The following is a 16,821-nucleotide window of genomic DNA, read 5'->3' as shown; positions in this document are numbered from 1 at the left end:
CTCTAAAAAAAAAACATAGTTTCATTTCCTGTTTATTTCCTGGGGTTGCCTGGAGGCTGGAGTTGTCTGCTTTTTGAGTTGTCCTTTTTAGTTACCCATGACAGTAGGATATATTTTGACATATCATACATACCTGGAATATAGCTTCCCACTCTTGTGGAGTTACATTGGTCGTGTATTCATATATGAACATAGGAAAGTTACATCCAGTTCATTTTACTGTCTTTCCTATACACTTCCCCATTTCCCCCTGTGAAATCTGGTGAACTTCCACTCTTCCCTCCCTGCCCCCCATTATGAGTGAGCATCCACGTATCAGAGAGAACATTCAGTGTTTGGTTTTTTGGGATTCGCTTATTTCACTTAGCACGATGGTCTCCAGTTCCATCTGTTTACCGACAAATGCCATAATCTCATTCTTTGTGGCTGAGTAATATTTCATTGTATATATGTACCACATTTTCTTTATCCATTCATCTGTTGAAGGGCACCTAGGTGGTTCCATAGCTTAACTATTGTAAATTGAGCTGCTATAAACATTGATGTGGCCTATCACTATAGTTTGCTGATTTTAAGTCCTTTGGGTATATGCTAAGGAGTAGGATAACTGGGACAAATGGTGGTTCCATTCCAAGTTTTCTGAGGAATCTCCATACTGTTTTCCAAAGTGGTTGTGCCAATTTGTGGTCCCACCAGCAATATATGATTTTAACTTTTTCCCAACATCCTCACCAACATTTACTGTTACTTGTATTCTTGGTAATTGCCATTCTGACTGGAGTGAGATGGAATCTCAGTGTGTGGTTTTTTGTTTTTTGTTTTTTTAAGTTGTCAATGGACCTTTATTCTTTTTAAAATCTTTTTGTTTATTTTTTTTTTTAAATGTGTAAGGATTGAACCTAGGGCCTCACACGTTCAAGGCAAGCGCTCTACCACAGCCCCCGCCCTCTCAGTGTAGTTTTAATTTGCACTTCCCTAACTGTGCTACAGATGTCGAACATTTTTTCATAGATTTTTTTAACCATTTGTATTTCTTCTATCAACTGTCGAGTTCCTTTACCCATTTATTGATTGGGTTATTTGGTTTTTTGGTGTTAAGTTTTTTGAGTTCTTTATATATCCTGGAGATTCATGCTCTATCTGAGGTGCAGGTGGCAAAGATTTTCTCCCCTGCTGTAGGATCTTTCTTCACATTCTTGATTGTTCCTTTGTTTTGAAGAGGCTTTTTAGTTTGACACCGTCCCAGTTATTGATTCTCGATTTTACCTCTTGCACTTTAGGAGTCTTATGGAGGAATTTGGTTCCTAAGCCAACATGGTGGAGAGTTGGGCCTACGTTTTCTTCTAATAGGAGCAGCATCTCTGGCTATTTTGACAATACTTACTCTGTCTATCCAAGAACATGGGGGATCTTTTCATTTTCTAGGTCTTTGATCCATTTTGAATTGAATTTTGTGCAAAGTGAGAGATAGCGTTCTCATTTCATTTTGCTACATATGGATTTCTGGTTTTCCCAGCATCATTTGTTGAAGAGGCTAAAATTTTCTCCAGTGTATGTTTATGGTGCCTTTGTCTAGCGTGAGATGGCTGTATTTATGGGAGTTTGTCTCTGTGTCTTCTCTTCAGTACCATTGGCCTACATGTCATGTTTTGGTGCCCATACCATGCCATTTTTGCTACTGTAGTTCTGTAGTATAATTTAAGGTCTGGTATAGGGGTGCCTCCTGCTTCACTTTTCTCACTGAGGATTGCTTTGGCTCTTCTGGGCCTCTTATTTTTCCAAATGAATTTCGTGACTGCCTTTTTCCATTTCTATAAAGAATATCATTGGAACCTTAACAGGAATTGTATTACATCTGTGTAGTGCTTTTGGTAGTGTGGCCATTTTGACAATACTAATTCTGCCTATCCAAGAACATGGGGGATCTTTCCATCTTCTAAGATTTTCTTCAATTTTTTTCTTTAGAGTTCTATTGTTTTCATCTATTGTTTTACCTCTTTTGTTAGAGGCTATTATGAATGAGATAGTTTTCCTAATTTCTCTTTCAGTTGATTGATCACTGATATATAGTAATGCAATTGATTTATGGGTGTTAATTTTATATCCTTCTACTTTGCTGAATTTGTTTATGAGTTTTAGACATTTTCTTTCTTTTTTTTTTTTTTGTGTGTGTATGTGTGTGGTGCTGGGGATTGAACACATGGCCTTGTGCATGTGAGGCAAGCACTCTACCAACTGAGCTATATACCTAGCCTTAATACTATGTTTTCTAGTGGAATTTTTGAGTCTTCTAAATATAGAATCAAGTTGTTGAATAATAGAGATAGTTTGAGTTCTTCTTTTCCTATTCATATCCCTTGAATTTCTTTCTTCTAATTGCTCTGGCTAGAGTTTTCAGGACTGTTTTGAATAGAAGTGGTGAAAGAGGGCATCCCTATCTTGTTCCAGTTTTTAAAAGGAATGCTTTCAGTTTTCTCCATTTAGAATGATGTTGGCCTTGGGTTTAGTGTATTTATAGCTTTTACAGTGTTAAGGTGTGTTCCTACTATCCCTAGTTTTTCCAGTGTTTTGAACATGAATGAATGCTGTATTTTATCAAATGTTGCTTCTGCTTCTATTGAGATAATCATGTGATTCTTGTCTTTAAGTCAACTGATGTGATGAATTACGTTTATTGATTTCTATATGTTGAACTATCCTTGCATCCCTGGATGAACCCAGTTGATCATGGTGCACTATCTTTTTAATGCGTTTTTGTATGCTATTTGTCAATATTTTATTACGAATTTTTACATTTATGTTATCGGATATATTGGTCTGAAATTTTCTTTCCTTGATGGATTCATACAGTGAGTTTAAAAGGGTTCTCTCTTTTTCTATTTCATTGAATAATTTCAGGAAGATTGGGTTAGTTCTTCTTTGAAGGTCTAGTAGAACTTGGCTGAGAATCCATCTGGTCCCAGGCTTTTCTTTCTTGGTAGGCTTTTGATGGCATCTTCAATTTCTTTGCTTGAAATCGATCTGTTTAAATTTTCCGTGTCCTCCTGATTCCATGTGGGTAGGTCATATGTCTAGAAATTTGTTGATATCTTAAAATTTTTCTATTTTATTAGAGTATAAATTTTCAAAATAGTTTCTTTTTTAAATATTTTTATTTACATTTTAGTTTTCAGCAGACACAACATCTTTGTATGTGGTGCTGAGGATCGAATCCAGGCCTCACCCATGCCAGGCGAGCGCGCTACCTCTTGAGCCACATCCCCAGCCCCAAAATAGTTTCTGATTATCATTTGTATTCCAGTAGTGTCCCTTGTGGTATTTTCTTTTTCATTGATAATTTTAGTTATTTGAGTTTTCTCTTTCTTTTTATTAGCTTAGCTAATGGTTCATCAATTTTATTTATTTTTTCAAAGAACCAACTTTCTGTTTTGTCAATTTTGAGGGATTGTTACTTTTGTTTCAATTTCATTGATTTCAGCTCTGATTTTAATTATTCCCTATCTTCTACTGCTTTTGATGTTGATTTGTTCTTTTTTAAGGGCTTTAAGATGTAATATTAGGTTATTTATTTGTTGGCTTTCTATTCTTTTAATGAATGAGCCCAATGCAATGAACTTTCTTCTTAGCACTGCCTAAATAGTATCCCAGAGATTTTCAAATGTTGTATCCCTATTCTCATTTACCTCTAAGAATTTTTTTACTTCATCCCTGATTTCTTCTGCTATCCATTGGTCATTCAGTAGCATATTATTTATTCTTCAGGTGTTACAGTAGCTTCTGTTTTTTATTTTATTATTGATGTCTAAGTTCATTTCATTATGGTCTGCTAGAATGCAAAATATTACCTCTTTTTTGTTTTTTGGTATTTGCTAAGAGTTTCTCTGTGGCCTAAGACGTGGTCTATTTTAGAGAAGGATCCATGTGCTGCTGATAAGGAAGTATATTCAATTATTGATAAATGAAATATTCTATATATGTCTGTTAAGTCTAAATTATTAATTATAGTTTTTAGTTCTATAGCTTCTTTATTTAGTTTTTGTTTGGAGGATCTACCCAGTGGTGAGAGAAATGTGTTAAAGTCATTAAGTATTATTGTGTTGTGGTCTATTTGATTCTTGAAATTAAGAAGGGTTTGTTTGATATATATAGGTGCTCCATTGTTTGGGGAATAATATTTACAATTGTGGTTTCTTCTTGACACATAATTCCCTTAAGCAGTATGAAATGTCCTTCTTTATTCCTTCTGATATTTTTTGGCTATATATATATATATATATATATATATATATATATATATATATATATAGTTTGTTTGGGTCAATTTGTTCCCTTGATTTTTCGTGTTTGTGTGTCTCCCCATCGAAGAGTATGGATGTGAAGCAGTAGAGTTTCTACCCTAGAGACTTATAGAGTCCCTGAAGATTTCCAGTACCTCACCTTTTAAGGGAAGACAAATAATAACAACTACCAATGCAAACAGTATACAGCGTTAAACCAAATTGTCCCTGCCATGACATCTACAGTGTTGTCACAACAAACAGAAATGATATGATCAGTTATTGCCTACAATAAAAACAGTAAGTTTGCAAAACAGTAACTTTACAATTTCAAATGGTGGACATGGAGAGAACAGAAGTGATGTAGGATGTGATAATTATGAGGGAGGAGAAAAGAGGAAAAAAGTAAAATTAAAGGAAGCGTGAAAGAGAGAACAATAGATTGTCTTAGCAGGAGAAAAGAAAGAGATTCAAGAGAAACAGGCAAGTGAGAGAAAAAATATATAGCAATAATTTTAAAAATCAAAAAAAGAGTATACAAAACAATACTGAAATATACTGATTAAACTTCCTAGTCCTCGAAAACTTATCCATGAAAAATATGGTTTCAAAAATGAAGATGAGAGAAGAAAAAAATATGAATAGTATAAATGTCCATGACCCATTAAGGCCACAATTAAGCAGAGAAAAGAAAAAAATGAGAAAAAAAAAATCTCTGAAAAGAATCATTTCCTTTGGAGTTCAAAAGATTCTCAGCCTCCCTTCTCCGCAGTTAGGTAGGGTTGTCTGGAGTACGATGCTTGCTCCACCCTCCGAGTGGGTGTGCTGGGTAAGAGGTGATCCTGTAGGTGGAACCCCTGAGGGGGTTAGGTTTAGATTAACTCCAGGCTCTTCACTGGATGCCAGTTGGTCTGGAGGTCCTACATCCACACACTTCCAAAGCCCAGCAATTGCCAGTGCACGCTGGAAGACTGCTCCCAGGATCGCCCCTGAGTGCCACTCGGGTGGTGGAGGAACCAATGCTAGTCCACTCCATCACCTGCGGACCCCAAGGTTCCTGGTCCTGGGTTCAGTCTCCAAACTCAATCTCTCCTGCCCCTGCCCTTTCAAATTCCCATCCAGGCGCATCTCTCCCAGCCAGTCCTGCAAGCAGCCGGATTAGAGGAGGAGGGGGAGAGACCAGTGGGTTTCTGTGACCACTGACCCCTGTATAAACCTCTCTCCATGTTTGATGTCTCCTGGTCACTTCGGTACACTCTATGTCGGTGGGTTGGCCAGGCCTGTATTTGAGGCCAGACTCGGGTTTCCCAGGACTCGGCTCCCTCAGCTGCAGGTCCCAGTGCTGTAGATGCAAAACGGTTCCTCCCTCTGTCCTTTACACCAGTTTCTTTCCTCTTCGGGCTATTTGCCTTGTGGTTTAGTCGGGCAGCGTCTTTGATCTCTAAACTCTCTGTACCCAGCCACACTTCAGTCCCCCTTAAAATCCTGGTTCCTTTAATCCCCTTATCATCGCTCCTCTGTGCTGGTGGAGGGACCTCTGTGGTTGGTGTCTCCAGCCATGGTAGTGACTATGGCGCTGGAGATTTCTTCCTCATGTTATTATATCCAACGTCCTAAGTCCCCAATCTATTTTGAGTGTCCAGTATTAAATTCCAGTAAGGTACCCCACCTCTTTTTTCTTCACCCACCTGAGAAGCTGCCTGTCTGCTCTCTTGGTTTTACTCCACAGAGCAGCCAGGAAAGTGGCTGCCCTGTTCCACCATCCTGAAACCTCTGTGTGTGCTGCTTAGTAGAAAATGACTCGAGATAAAATCAATGTTAACAGGAACCATGAGGAAGAAAGCAGGAGGAAGACGGGTGTTTTAGTCATTTTAAAGAGGCAAAGGAGGAATTTTAATACTTGGATTTTTTTTTTTAAAGAAGAAAATGTAAGCCAAGTGATTGTGGTTTGTTTATGGATTCTGTCAAAGCAGGGCACCATTTCTGCTCAGTCAGTGCCGCTGGTTTATGTTGGTTCCTAAAAGGAATTCTGTGGGGAAGAAGATGATAGAAACATGACTACCTCTTGTCCTTAGAACAACTATATTTGAATGAGTCTTTGAATTAATGATCTTGCTGCAATAAAATGCACAATTGAAAACTTATTGGACAAATTCGTTTCTATTCCTTTTCTCGTGTTTCAACAGAATGACTGTGAACAATGGGGAAAACCAAAGCTGTATTTTGTTCTTTCAGAGCTCATACCAGGACACCTTGGAATTCCTAATGGCCAGTCGGGATTTTTGCAAGTCCTTTTGGAAAATCTGTGTGGAACATCACGCCTTTTTTAGACTTTTTGAAGAGCCCAAACCAAAGCCAAAGCCTGTTCTCTTTAGTCGAGGGTCATCATTTCGCTTCAGGTAATAGCGCCACTTCACACCTGCTCGTGTGCCGTGGGAGTGTGACTGAGACGTTTCCTAAGACCTGTCACAGCTGTTGTGACATAGAGCAAGGAGTTAGGAGGAACACTTACTGGGCTGCAGGAGCTGTGGTTGATGGGGGCCTGGGCTTGGCTCAGAGTGTCATCCTTAGAGAGCCACGTGGCAGTTACCCAGCCCCAGTAAACACATAATTCTCTAACCCAGAAACAATTTCCTTTCTCTGTAGCAGCAAAGTATCTTATTTACATTTAGAACCCTATGTAGACTTGCCCATCTTTGGTTCACACTTGAGTTCTTAACAAGTATCTGAGCGTCTACCATGTGTTGAATCCTGTAGGAGCCAGTGGAAGTCCAACAGTGGACCACACTGTCCCTCCTGTCATGATCTGTCTGGGGATGGTCGCTTCATAGCCAAACACACTCATTAGTGGGTTAAGCTAATGGAAGGCCTTGTCTATTGTGCGTAAGAGAACTGTCGAGAGAGTGAATGGACACAGCAGCTCAGGTTCTCTTCGGGATGGCTCTACTCCTGGCTGGCACAGGCACCTGCGTTTCCCCCAGTTAGGGAAGGCGGGGAAGCAGAGATGGCGGAGCTCTGTGTGTATGTATTTAAATGAGATCACCTTGGTGTCTTTCCCTTTCCTTCCATGGTCTGCATTTTAGCGGTCGGACTCAGAAGCAGGTTCTCGACTATGTTAAGGAAGGAGGACACAAAAAAGTGCAGTTTGAAAGGTAAGAGGAGCTCTGATGCTGGTCCATACTCATCAGGCAACAGTCTGTTACTCCTGAGCGTTTCCTCGCCAGGCGTGGGGTTGGGTAGTGTCACGATTCCTGCCCCACAGTTACCCTCAGCAAGTTTGGTATGAGAGGAGCATTTTTTGACCCTGGGCACACACTCTAGAGTAAGGTGAAATGAGAAGAATATGATGACAATGAGGAAGATGGGGTGACTTGCTGAGGGCAGGGTCAGCAGACCAAAATCATCATGTAAAATTGCCTTCAGGCTATGTGCATAAGGTGGGAACTCAACCTTAATGAACTTCATGTTGGGCTCCATCCCCAGGACACCTCATTATGTATGTGCCTATGTTCCCAAGCCTGAAGAAATCTAATTATGCACCCCACTTTTTTAACAGGGTCCTGTTTTTAAGATCCATCTGAAGTGTCCTATAGTATTATAGTGTTTGTTTTCATTCCTTGTTGATAAACATTCGAGTTGTTTCAGTGTTGTGTTTTGATTTTGCTGAAACAAACCTTATGCCAATCTCTGATGGTTTTTCATGTCCTTTATCCAGAAATGTCATGTGCAGGAAGGAGGGTTTTGCCTGCATATCTGGAGATAACAAACCCTGTAATTTTCTTGAACAAGTAGCAATTTGTATTTTGAGGACCACATAAGAGGTGGCCCCATTCACTCTTGTCGTACAAACATCCAAATGTAGCTGTTCCACAGGATATATTTATACCGTTTCCTGAATCTGAGTACCTGAAAATTTTTCCTGATGCTTCTTCAGTGGGAGTAGGGACCCAGGTGAACCAAGGAGGGGAAAAGATAAAGGAGCCATGTTACTGGTCTCTAAGTCCCTTCTTTCTACTTCCAAGTCTATAATTCATGTAGCCCTTTGTCCCTAAGAGACTAAGTTGATAGCGGTGATATCCTCTACTATAGAACGTATGTAGAAATTAGTTCTACATAATACCCGAATTGATTTCCTGTTGTTAGACCTCGGCTCGCCATTCAGAGCCTCCGAGGCCCAGTGGTTCTTCTAGCCTTGAGTCGTCCCCAGTGAGCGGAGGTGCCTGTCTGTCAGGCGGGCTGCAGCTGCACAGGGATGGCAGAACGTCCTCAGAGTGTGCCTTCCCCAGGGCCACGTAGGTGTTGGAGAAACAGGACCAAGTGAGGGTTTCCAAGTTCTGCTCCTGCAAGCGGCTTGGATTTCCTTATCGAGAGAGGACCTGGTGCTGCTTCAGTGGAAGGCCTGTTTTATTTAAAAACAAAATTCTTCTAATGTTAGCTATCTCCTGTGATCTCTCCCAGAAAACACAGCAAGATTCATTCCATCCGGAGCCTTGCTACGCAGCCCACAGAACCAAATTCAGAAGTGCCAAAACAGGTCAGTGAGCGTTCTAACTGATCACCGAATTCCTCCGCCGAGCTCTGGGCCTGGCAGAGTGCTTTCTAGTCCTCTGTCCCTTGGGGTGTTACAAATGGGAATAAGGTTGTGCACTGCCTCTGACCAGCAGAGGCTTTGTGCTCTGTGGGCACAGCAGGAGTGGGGCCTAGTTTGGGCTGACTGTCCATGTCTAGGCCTCTGGAAAGCTCTCTCGATTGGCCTGAGCTCGGAGGCAGAGACAGGCACAGACGCTATAGAGCTGAGCCCTCCTGCCCGCTGAGGGGGTCACCTGCGTGAAGAGGTAGGACCCTCTTTGCTGCCAAGTGGTGCCAGGGTTGGGGGCCTCCGCCGGCTCAGAGCTGGGCAGCAGGTTCCCAGGACTCGTGTTACAGGGCAGTGGCCACACTGGCACCAGAAGTCGTTCTGGCTCTTGCGCGGAGGGTGGCGAGAGCTCGTTTTCCCCAGAGTTGGCCTCTGGGTACATTTTCAGGGTTTTCTCTTGAAGAGAATAAGACATTTGTTGAGAAGGAATGTGCAGGAGGTTTCATTGTGCCAGTCCAGAGAGAGCTCTCAACCTGCCTGGCCCCTGGGAGGTGTAGCTGAGAGGACACGGTGTTCCTGAGGGACATGCTGGGGGTCCAGGACGGGCTTTCCTTCTGTCCCTACCCACCCTTGCTTCAGAAGCTTCTCGTGGGCTGGAAGGGCTTTTCCACAGAAACCCTGTCTGACACCGTGGGTCCTAGACAGCAGGGACAGTGACCAAGGGCTGCTGGGACCCAGCCTCAGCTTCCCGACCCTGAAAGAACCTTCCAGGTCACGACGCCCCTCCAAGCGCCTGCCCCTCATCAGAGCCTCGTGGAGCCCTGGGGAGGGCCAGGCAGGCTCTGCGAGGCAGACCTTCCAGCCCTGGAGCCCGAGGAGCGGCTGTAGACTTCTATTCCTGTAGCTCCGGACTAACAGTCCCCTTTCTCTTCCTGCCCCCCCCCCCCAGTCTCCGCAGAGCACCAGCCTTACCTTCGGAGAAGGTGCCGACTCCCCCGGTGGCCAGAGCTGCCAGCCAGGAAAGGAACTGAAAGTGTCCACCCCAGAGTCAGGGCCACACCAAAGCCCCGCTCTGAAGAAGAGCCCCGCGGGGAGCAAGCCGGCAGACAGAGCCACCAAGGCGCCACCCGAGGAAGAGGAGGAGGAGGAGGGCGTCAGGGAGCGCGTCCCGCAGAGTAAACCTCAGCCCCCGCAGCCGAGCACAGGTCCAGCATCCCGGGCTGCCAGAGGCAGCAGCACTTCCATCCCTTTCATTGACTGCAGTGATGTAGATAGCGAATCCGACCTCCTCAGAGAACACGCGTCCCGGTCGCGGTCCCAAACAAATGACAACTATGAGGGTGATTTGACCAGCGGTGTTTATCTGCTCTCCAGGGAGGAGAGGCCTTCAGAGGCTAGGCGCAGGGCTTCCCCTCCCTCCGCCAAGTCCTCCCGGCCCCCGTCCAGACAGTTCCTGGATGACGATTCCGCAGACATAACCTTTGACCTGAGTGGGAGTCCCGGACTCCCGAGACATAGCTCCCTGATAGATGAAATGTTCAGGGCCTCCACGGGCCACGGCCCCCTGGCCACCCAACTGTCCCCCGGCAGCAGAAGTTCAAGTCCAGATATGAGCTGGGACAGAACCGGGTCCCAGGGCTATGTTTCTGAAAACGGACCTGAGCTTAGAGAGGGAGACTCGGGAGAAGACACTCTCCCCAAGAGGGGTCCTCGGGAGGAAAACTGTTCCCCCACCCTGCAGCGGCCATACTTACGGAACCTCCCCAGTAGGTACAACAAGTCAGAGACAGATCCGCTCATCCTCAGCCAGGTGGCGTCTGCCGCAGAGGACGGGGATAGGCTTGATGACCACCCAAAGGGAGGCCTAGCCCACCCGGCCCCCGCTGAAGCTAGAATGCTGGCCAACGGTGCACCTCTCAGGGGTCCCCCCTCCAAGGTGCCCCTCGTGCGGTCAGGGCACACCAGTGGCGTGGGGGGCCAGCTGGCACCCTTGCACATGACGGAGGGCCCCACCAGCAGTGAGACTGAATCCAGTGATTCGGACTCTGCTCTGGTGAGCTCCCTGGGCCAGCCCCTCGTATTTGGCCGCCCCGCAGTTCTGAGCTCTTCTTCTGTGCGGAGAAGTCAGATGGCCTCGGGTGGGCTGCCTCCAAGTGAGGAGAAGGAGGAGGAGGAGGAGGAGGAGTGAGGACGCTAGAAGGCAAGTGGCCAGCTGTTGGTTAGCGGGGGTCATGAGTCCAGGGTTGCAACAGAGATGATCCATTCTAGTGACTTGCTAATTTTTACACAACATTTGTTAGAGGAAGTTTTGGACAGGCACAGGTTTGGACAGGCATACGACTTCTAAAATCTTTTTAAGAAAGACAAAACTTCACACAAGTGGCTTATTTCCAGACGAGGTGGACGGTGTCCTCGTGACAAGGTGCCAGGAGCTTGTGTGTCTTACTGGTTGAAGGCTAGGAGGAAACACTTGGTGACGGATCTGGTAACGTGCGTAGTGTGTTATATTTATATGGCAGTTTTCCGTGTGCTCAGCTCTGTGTGCAGATCCCCCTCCTGTTGGTTGAGTGACTGAAGTGTTTTTGAGGTCACAGGAAAGGCACTGGCTACCTCTCTCTTCCCTTTTGTAAAAGGAAGGCCACTTTTCTCTGCTTCATAAAATGAGGAGTGGACAAAATTCAAGGCCCAGTGTCCAGAGTGGATTGCTAATTGAGATTGTGTCCGTGAAATTTTAGTCAAGAATAATGAATATTTTCATGGGAAGAAGGTGGGGTTGTCTCTGCTTTCTAGGCTTCATATGAAATGCTGTAAAGGTCATCAGATCCCCTTGAATCCTGACCAACTTGGAATTGCTGGTTTGGTTTGGGCTTGTATTGGCAGGTCAAATTGCTGGTTAGGTTGTAAGAGGTCTTCGTTCTGGCTCTCAGAATCCGTCGGTGAAACAGAAATGCCACCGAGAAGTGACGCAGGGGAAAGTCACGCCTCCCCGTGGGCTCCAGGTCTCCAGGGGGTCAGCCAGCTAGATGTGTGCCTGTCAATCACACGCAGCCCAGAGAGACCACTCTCCAGCATCACTGCCCTTGGTTGGTTTTCATGCACATTCTTACAAACAGTGTCTTCTCCTGGGAACAGTGACACTGGATGTTTCTTTGAGCAGGAACAAAAAGTGTTGAGTAGCAAGAGTTGACGTATTCTAAGCCTCGCTCCCCTCTGTCAGACACCCCCACCCAGCATTTCCCCCCTGTAGATCAGGGAGCCTGGTCTTAACGCACACTGTGTGTCTGCATCAGCTGCACACCTGAGCCATGTAAATCAGTGATGCCTGGCCCTGACCCTCGCCATTGTGACCTATTGGTCCAGGTTCCAGCTTGGGCTCCCCAGATGGTTCTACTGGACAAGCCAGGGTCACTTCTCAACCAGAGCTGATTGCCTTGTAGAATCTACCAGAACACATTTGAAACTGTTAGCTAATTTTTTTTTTTTTGCTTGCTTGCATAGTAAGAAAAGCATTATAAATGAAATTTTTTTAAATGCCTGTTATTTGTATTTTTCAGTCTTTGGGACAGTTTAAATCATAGAATAAGATTTTTAGATACAAAGTAACTGCAAAATTATGGAAAAGAGTTGTAACCATGATACATCTCTGATGTGCCATCCTTCCAGCGGCCTTACAGAACTCATCCTGTGGCCTCTTCGTAGGGGAGGAACTAGGCATATTTATGAAACAGAGTAGAATTTGGCAGCAGCCTAGAACAAACAGACGTATCAATCACCTTGTGGTTCATGAATGATCCTCTGTCCACATGAATGTCAAGAGGTCTGTTTTAAAGATTTTGATGACTTAATCCAATTTTATGCAAATATTCTAATTTCATTTTTCTAATCATTTGATTCAGTGCATGATTGATGAATCAAACTGATTATTGAATAGTTTTTGAAAGTTGTTCATTGAAGTAGTCTATTTACATCTTGCTTTAGAACTTTTATATTCAACAGAATCACAGAATTTTAAAACTAGAAGGAGACCTTAGAAATCATCTAGGCAAACCTTCTTTTTTGGATGAGAAAACTGATCTGATGAAGTTAAGTGGTTTCACATAATAATATAGCTATCACACAACTGAGCTGAAACTAGACCTTGGTCGCTAGATTTCGACATTTTATTCCGTGTGATATACTGGTGCATAGGACTTTTTAGAATCTATATTTTAATTTTGGAGAATCTTGTATGGTTTAATAATTAAAATCAGATGTGACCATTAGGAATCATATCAACTTGAGTTAGGCAGTTTCGGGCCATAATAGGTAGAAAGAACTGCTTTTCGCATTGTGGGGTTTTGCAGTTAAGACACATTTTTATGTATTGTATTTAGACTTAGTAAAAGACATCAATTCCCTATATGAAAGCTTCGTCAAATGTGAGTTGAGCAGAGTCGAGTTTGGGATCATATTGTTTAACTGTGAAGGTGATTTTGTTCAAATGAATTTTATTTTTACCTCTAATTATATAGCAGTCTGATGATGAAATGTGAGTGAGCACTACTTATTAACTTATAATGCAAGTAGAACACAAGTCATCAAATGTAAACATGCTCCAGCAGCTGTTGTGTTATGCTTTTTCCTACAGAAGCAATTTTATGTAAAGGGTTTTTAAAGCAGTCAGTCATGCCTTGTGTCCTGTTTTATAGTGAGGAGCATTTCCGATTTTAGAGTTGCACATGGGCTCTTCTCTTACTGGTCTTGTACCAGCCAAGCAACTCTGTTTCTGCTTCTTGGCCAGTATTTACTTAAGCATCAATCCTGGTATAATTAATAGTGCTTAAAACAATGCGGGTAGCTGGCTACCATAGTGCACACCTATAATCCGAGCAGAGCAGCTCGAGAGGCTGAGACCAGAGGATGGCAAGTTGAAAGCCAGTCTCAACAAATTAGTGAGGCCCTAAGCAACTTAGTGAGATCCTGTCTCAAAATAAAAATTTTTAAAAAGGCCTGGGGCTGTGGCTCAGTGATTAAGTGCCCCTGGGTTCAATCTCTGATACCCAAAACAATAACCACCCAGTGGGGGTATCCTTTATTTCAAGGCCATATATCCTGATATGCTGAGAGTATTCACTCAGGAAGATTCCAGAGCACTGATGAGGGGAGGCCAGAGATGATTAGAGGCTGGGTCAGGTCATTCGGGTTCCCAGAGGGTTTCCTAAGACCTGTCAACTGATCTTTACAATATAATAGCTGTCGCACAGGTCACCAGGATCAACGAGGACCCCAGGCCTTCAGACACAGGCAGCTCTCTGCTGCTCTGTGACAGATCTCAAAGGCCATGGATGGAAAACAAACCCGACATAGAAACAGATCTTGAAGCCACCCCTGGCTATACAACAGGCCTCCTGGCTTTAATGTCTTTTGTTAGATATGATTTCAAAATATGTAAATTATAGACCCTTTTGTGGTTGCTTTGGCTGTTGCTTGTTAAGGACAAACTAAAAAGGCAAGAAATTCTTTTAGCATGAAGAAATGCACTTAATGAGTTCCAGAAACTTAAAATGAATTGCCTCAGCCCTCTAATAGTCATCTGGATGCCATCGATGGCATTTTATTAGACAGGCATTTAATTAGAGGAAGTCTGTGGGCCAGATTCTTCCCTCCACGTGGGATTCATCTTTGGGAATTTCTCACAGATTTATCTCACCAAGTTGCTCCACATGGCCTGCACTTAAAATGTGAATGATAACAATTTTTCTTCTCAAGAACTTCTTTGAAGATTCAGACCAAGTCATGCTTAAAAGTCAGGTTTGCAAAATGAAATGAGGGCACCAGCCCCTCAGTTTCCACTGAGCACATGTGGTCCAGTCCGTCCTGAAGATGCATTGGGTATTAGACCTGGCACCCTTTCTCATCGTGTTATCAGTCAGTTTCTAAAGGAGGAAAGTCTAGATATTCAACTGTAATTTTACATGTTGGTAGAATTGTTCTGAATGTTCATAGAGATCCCTTTTTCATATGTAGAAACGGTGATCAACATGCTTGTAATCAATTTTTTTTTAATTGAAAATATTATCTCACATTTTAACATAGATTGGGTTTAGAACTGTAGCTGTCAACCAGGGAGCCGTGGGGTTCCAAGTAGATTGAGCTTAAAACCAAGAAATTAGGAGTCCCTTAACCATCAGGTTTATTTTGTCTTATTTGCTTCAAATTCAATCACTTGGCTTTGCCTGGGCCCTTATTCTAATTAGCTGGACTTTCAAGACCTCTCTCAGTCTCATTCCCAAAAAGGGCTCCTTCCTTCTCTCTGGACCCCTCTCTGGTGCACATGCATAACTCCTCTGGTAGTCATGAGCTAACCATCCGAGAGTGGCCTTCATTATGGTTCATGGCAGCAGTCTGTCCCACTGCACCTAAATTTTGTCAAGGGAATTACAAAAGAGTCTTGGTAGGCAATCTTTATAATAGAGACAGCTTCTTTGAACCTTAGGCAAACATTTTTTAAATAATCCATTGCTGGTGGCTCTTTGAGTATAATAGTCAAAGTTTTTGGCCAAACCCATAAGAAAGGAAAAATGTGGAGGAAAAAAATAAAAGAACATTTGGAAGGAAAGGTAGAATGAATTTTAGGATCCATGAGTGATTAAAGAAATGTACTCTGGTGACAGCAAAGAATTGATTGGCACAATTTTTTCCTGTTAATTTAATTCCATCTATTTTGGTATGAGTGGCTTTAAGTCAGGGAAATGGGGTCTCCAGGGAACACTTGTGCATACCTCAAATACCAGCTGCTGGTGTTTAAACCAGAGTCCTGACTCCTAGACCAAAATTAGCATGGCACTTGATGTTAACAGTTTTCTTTCATTAAAAAAAAAAAAAAGAATAAAAAAAGATCATCAAAAGCAAAACGATCTCCATGATGGATTGGACATGGAGTTGGCCTAGAGTCACTGACAACAAAGATTAACAGTGTCCCAGTTGCCACCCATTCATTGGATGTCTACCTGAGCAGGGCACCTGTTTCCTTGTAACCTGGAGAGAGGTGGACAAAGGCTGTAATGTAGAGTTGTATATCATATCCTTTGGCGTGGGGGGAGTTTTGTTTTCAAAAGAGATCTTCATAAAATAAATAGCACCTTACTCCCAGAAAACTGTAGATGAAACCTTCCACACAGGAGCTTGTTTTTTTTCTCATGAAAGCTAGTAAACGCCTCAGTGGAAGCTAGGAAAGAGCCAGAAAATCTTTTCCTGACAGCTTTCAAAATTGCAGAGACTCTGATTTGCTCAGGATAACTGCAGCACGGATTGACTGATGGCATGGCCATCGAAGCATACCCGGAAAGGGAACCCGAGGTGTCGAGGCCTCTGGCCTTGGGTTATGATTTCCAGTGGACATCAGCTCATTTGCTTCTTAGTGAGGACCCTGGGTCAGGTTACTCTGCTCTGCCTTGGGGGAGGCAGGAGGAAATCAAAACCAGTGGTGACCATGGGGCACCTGATCGATTGCAAGCTGGTCCGAGAGACTCACTCTGCAGAGCTAGTGTTGCTTCTGTGACCAGGGACAATGGCACTGGAGGACATGGGAGTGTGCTGATAGAGCTCGGTGCTGTGATGGCAGAACATGCAAAATGCACAGGACCACCGGGTGTGGGTGGCCAAGAGGGGACTCTGAGGTCATCAGTCTGCTTGATTAGGGATCAGAGCTGCTAGTTGGCCTGAGAACAGGAAAGAGCACCAGGGTCATTTAGGAGCCTGTGGTAGAGTGGCAACCTGTCATTACTCATAGACAAGCTTTTCTGGCTCACGAAACCGAGCTGACAACTCTTTTCTCCTGGGCTTCCAAGTCCCTTTGTAAGGAACAAAGTGTTTGCCACTCTGCCTGCAGGGACTTAGAGAAAGGCCAGAGACAGGTCTTCCGGCTCTCTCCAGAAGCACCTCGAGTGGCTGGCGGATTGAATCCCTCGCTCTTACCCCTTCCTGCTT

The 16,821-nt window shown here is 43.7% G+C and overlaps 1 protein-coding gene across 6 annotated transcripts in view; it reads left to right on the top strand.

The window, feature by feature from the left end:
• The window catches only part of Farp1 (FERM, ARH/RhoGEF and pleckstrin domain protein 1), a 264,905-nt gene that overhangs the window by 203,641 nt on the left and 44,443 nt on the right, over window positions 1-16,821 (top strand). For all 6 annotated transcript variants that reach the window (XR_003301739.2, XM_026399205.2, XM_026399222.2 and 3 more), the window contains 4 exons: window positions 6,513-6,676; window positions 7,361-7,429; window positions 8,736-8,811; window positions 9,803-10,058. Coding sequence is in view for 5 of the 6 variants with exons in the window: in XM_026399205.2 (XP_026254990.2) it covers window positions 6,513-6,676; window positions 7,361-7,429; window positions 8,736-8,811; window positions 9,803-10,058 (565 nt within the window). In the remaining variant the exon portion in view is untranslated. The remainder of the gene's footprint in view (window positions 1-6,512; window positions 6,677-7,360; window positions 7,430-8,735; window positions 8,812-9,802; window positions 10,059-16,821) is intronic.

The sequence above is a fragment of the Urocitellus parryii genome, chromosome 2 (genome assembly GCF_045843805.1).
Source record: "Urocitellus parryii isolate mUroPar1 chromosome 2, mUroPar1.hap1, whole genome shotgun sequence".
NCBI classification, from domain to species: Eukaryota; Metazoa; Chordata; class Mammalia; order Rodentia; family Sciuridae; genus Urocitellus; species Urocitellus parryii.
This window is presented reverse-complemented; position numbering and strand designations above follow the sequence as displayed.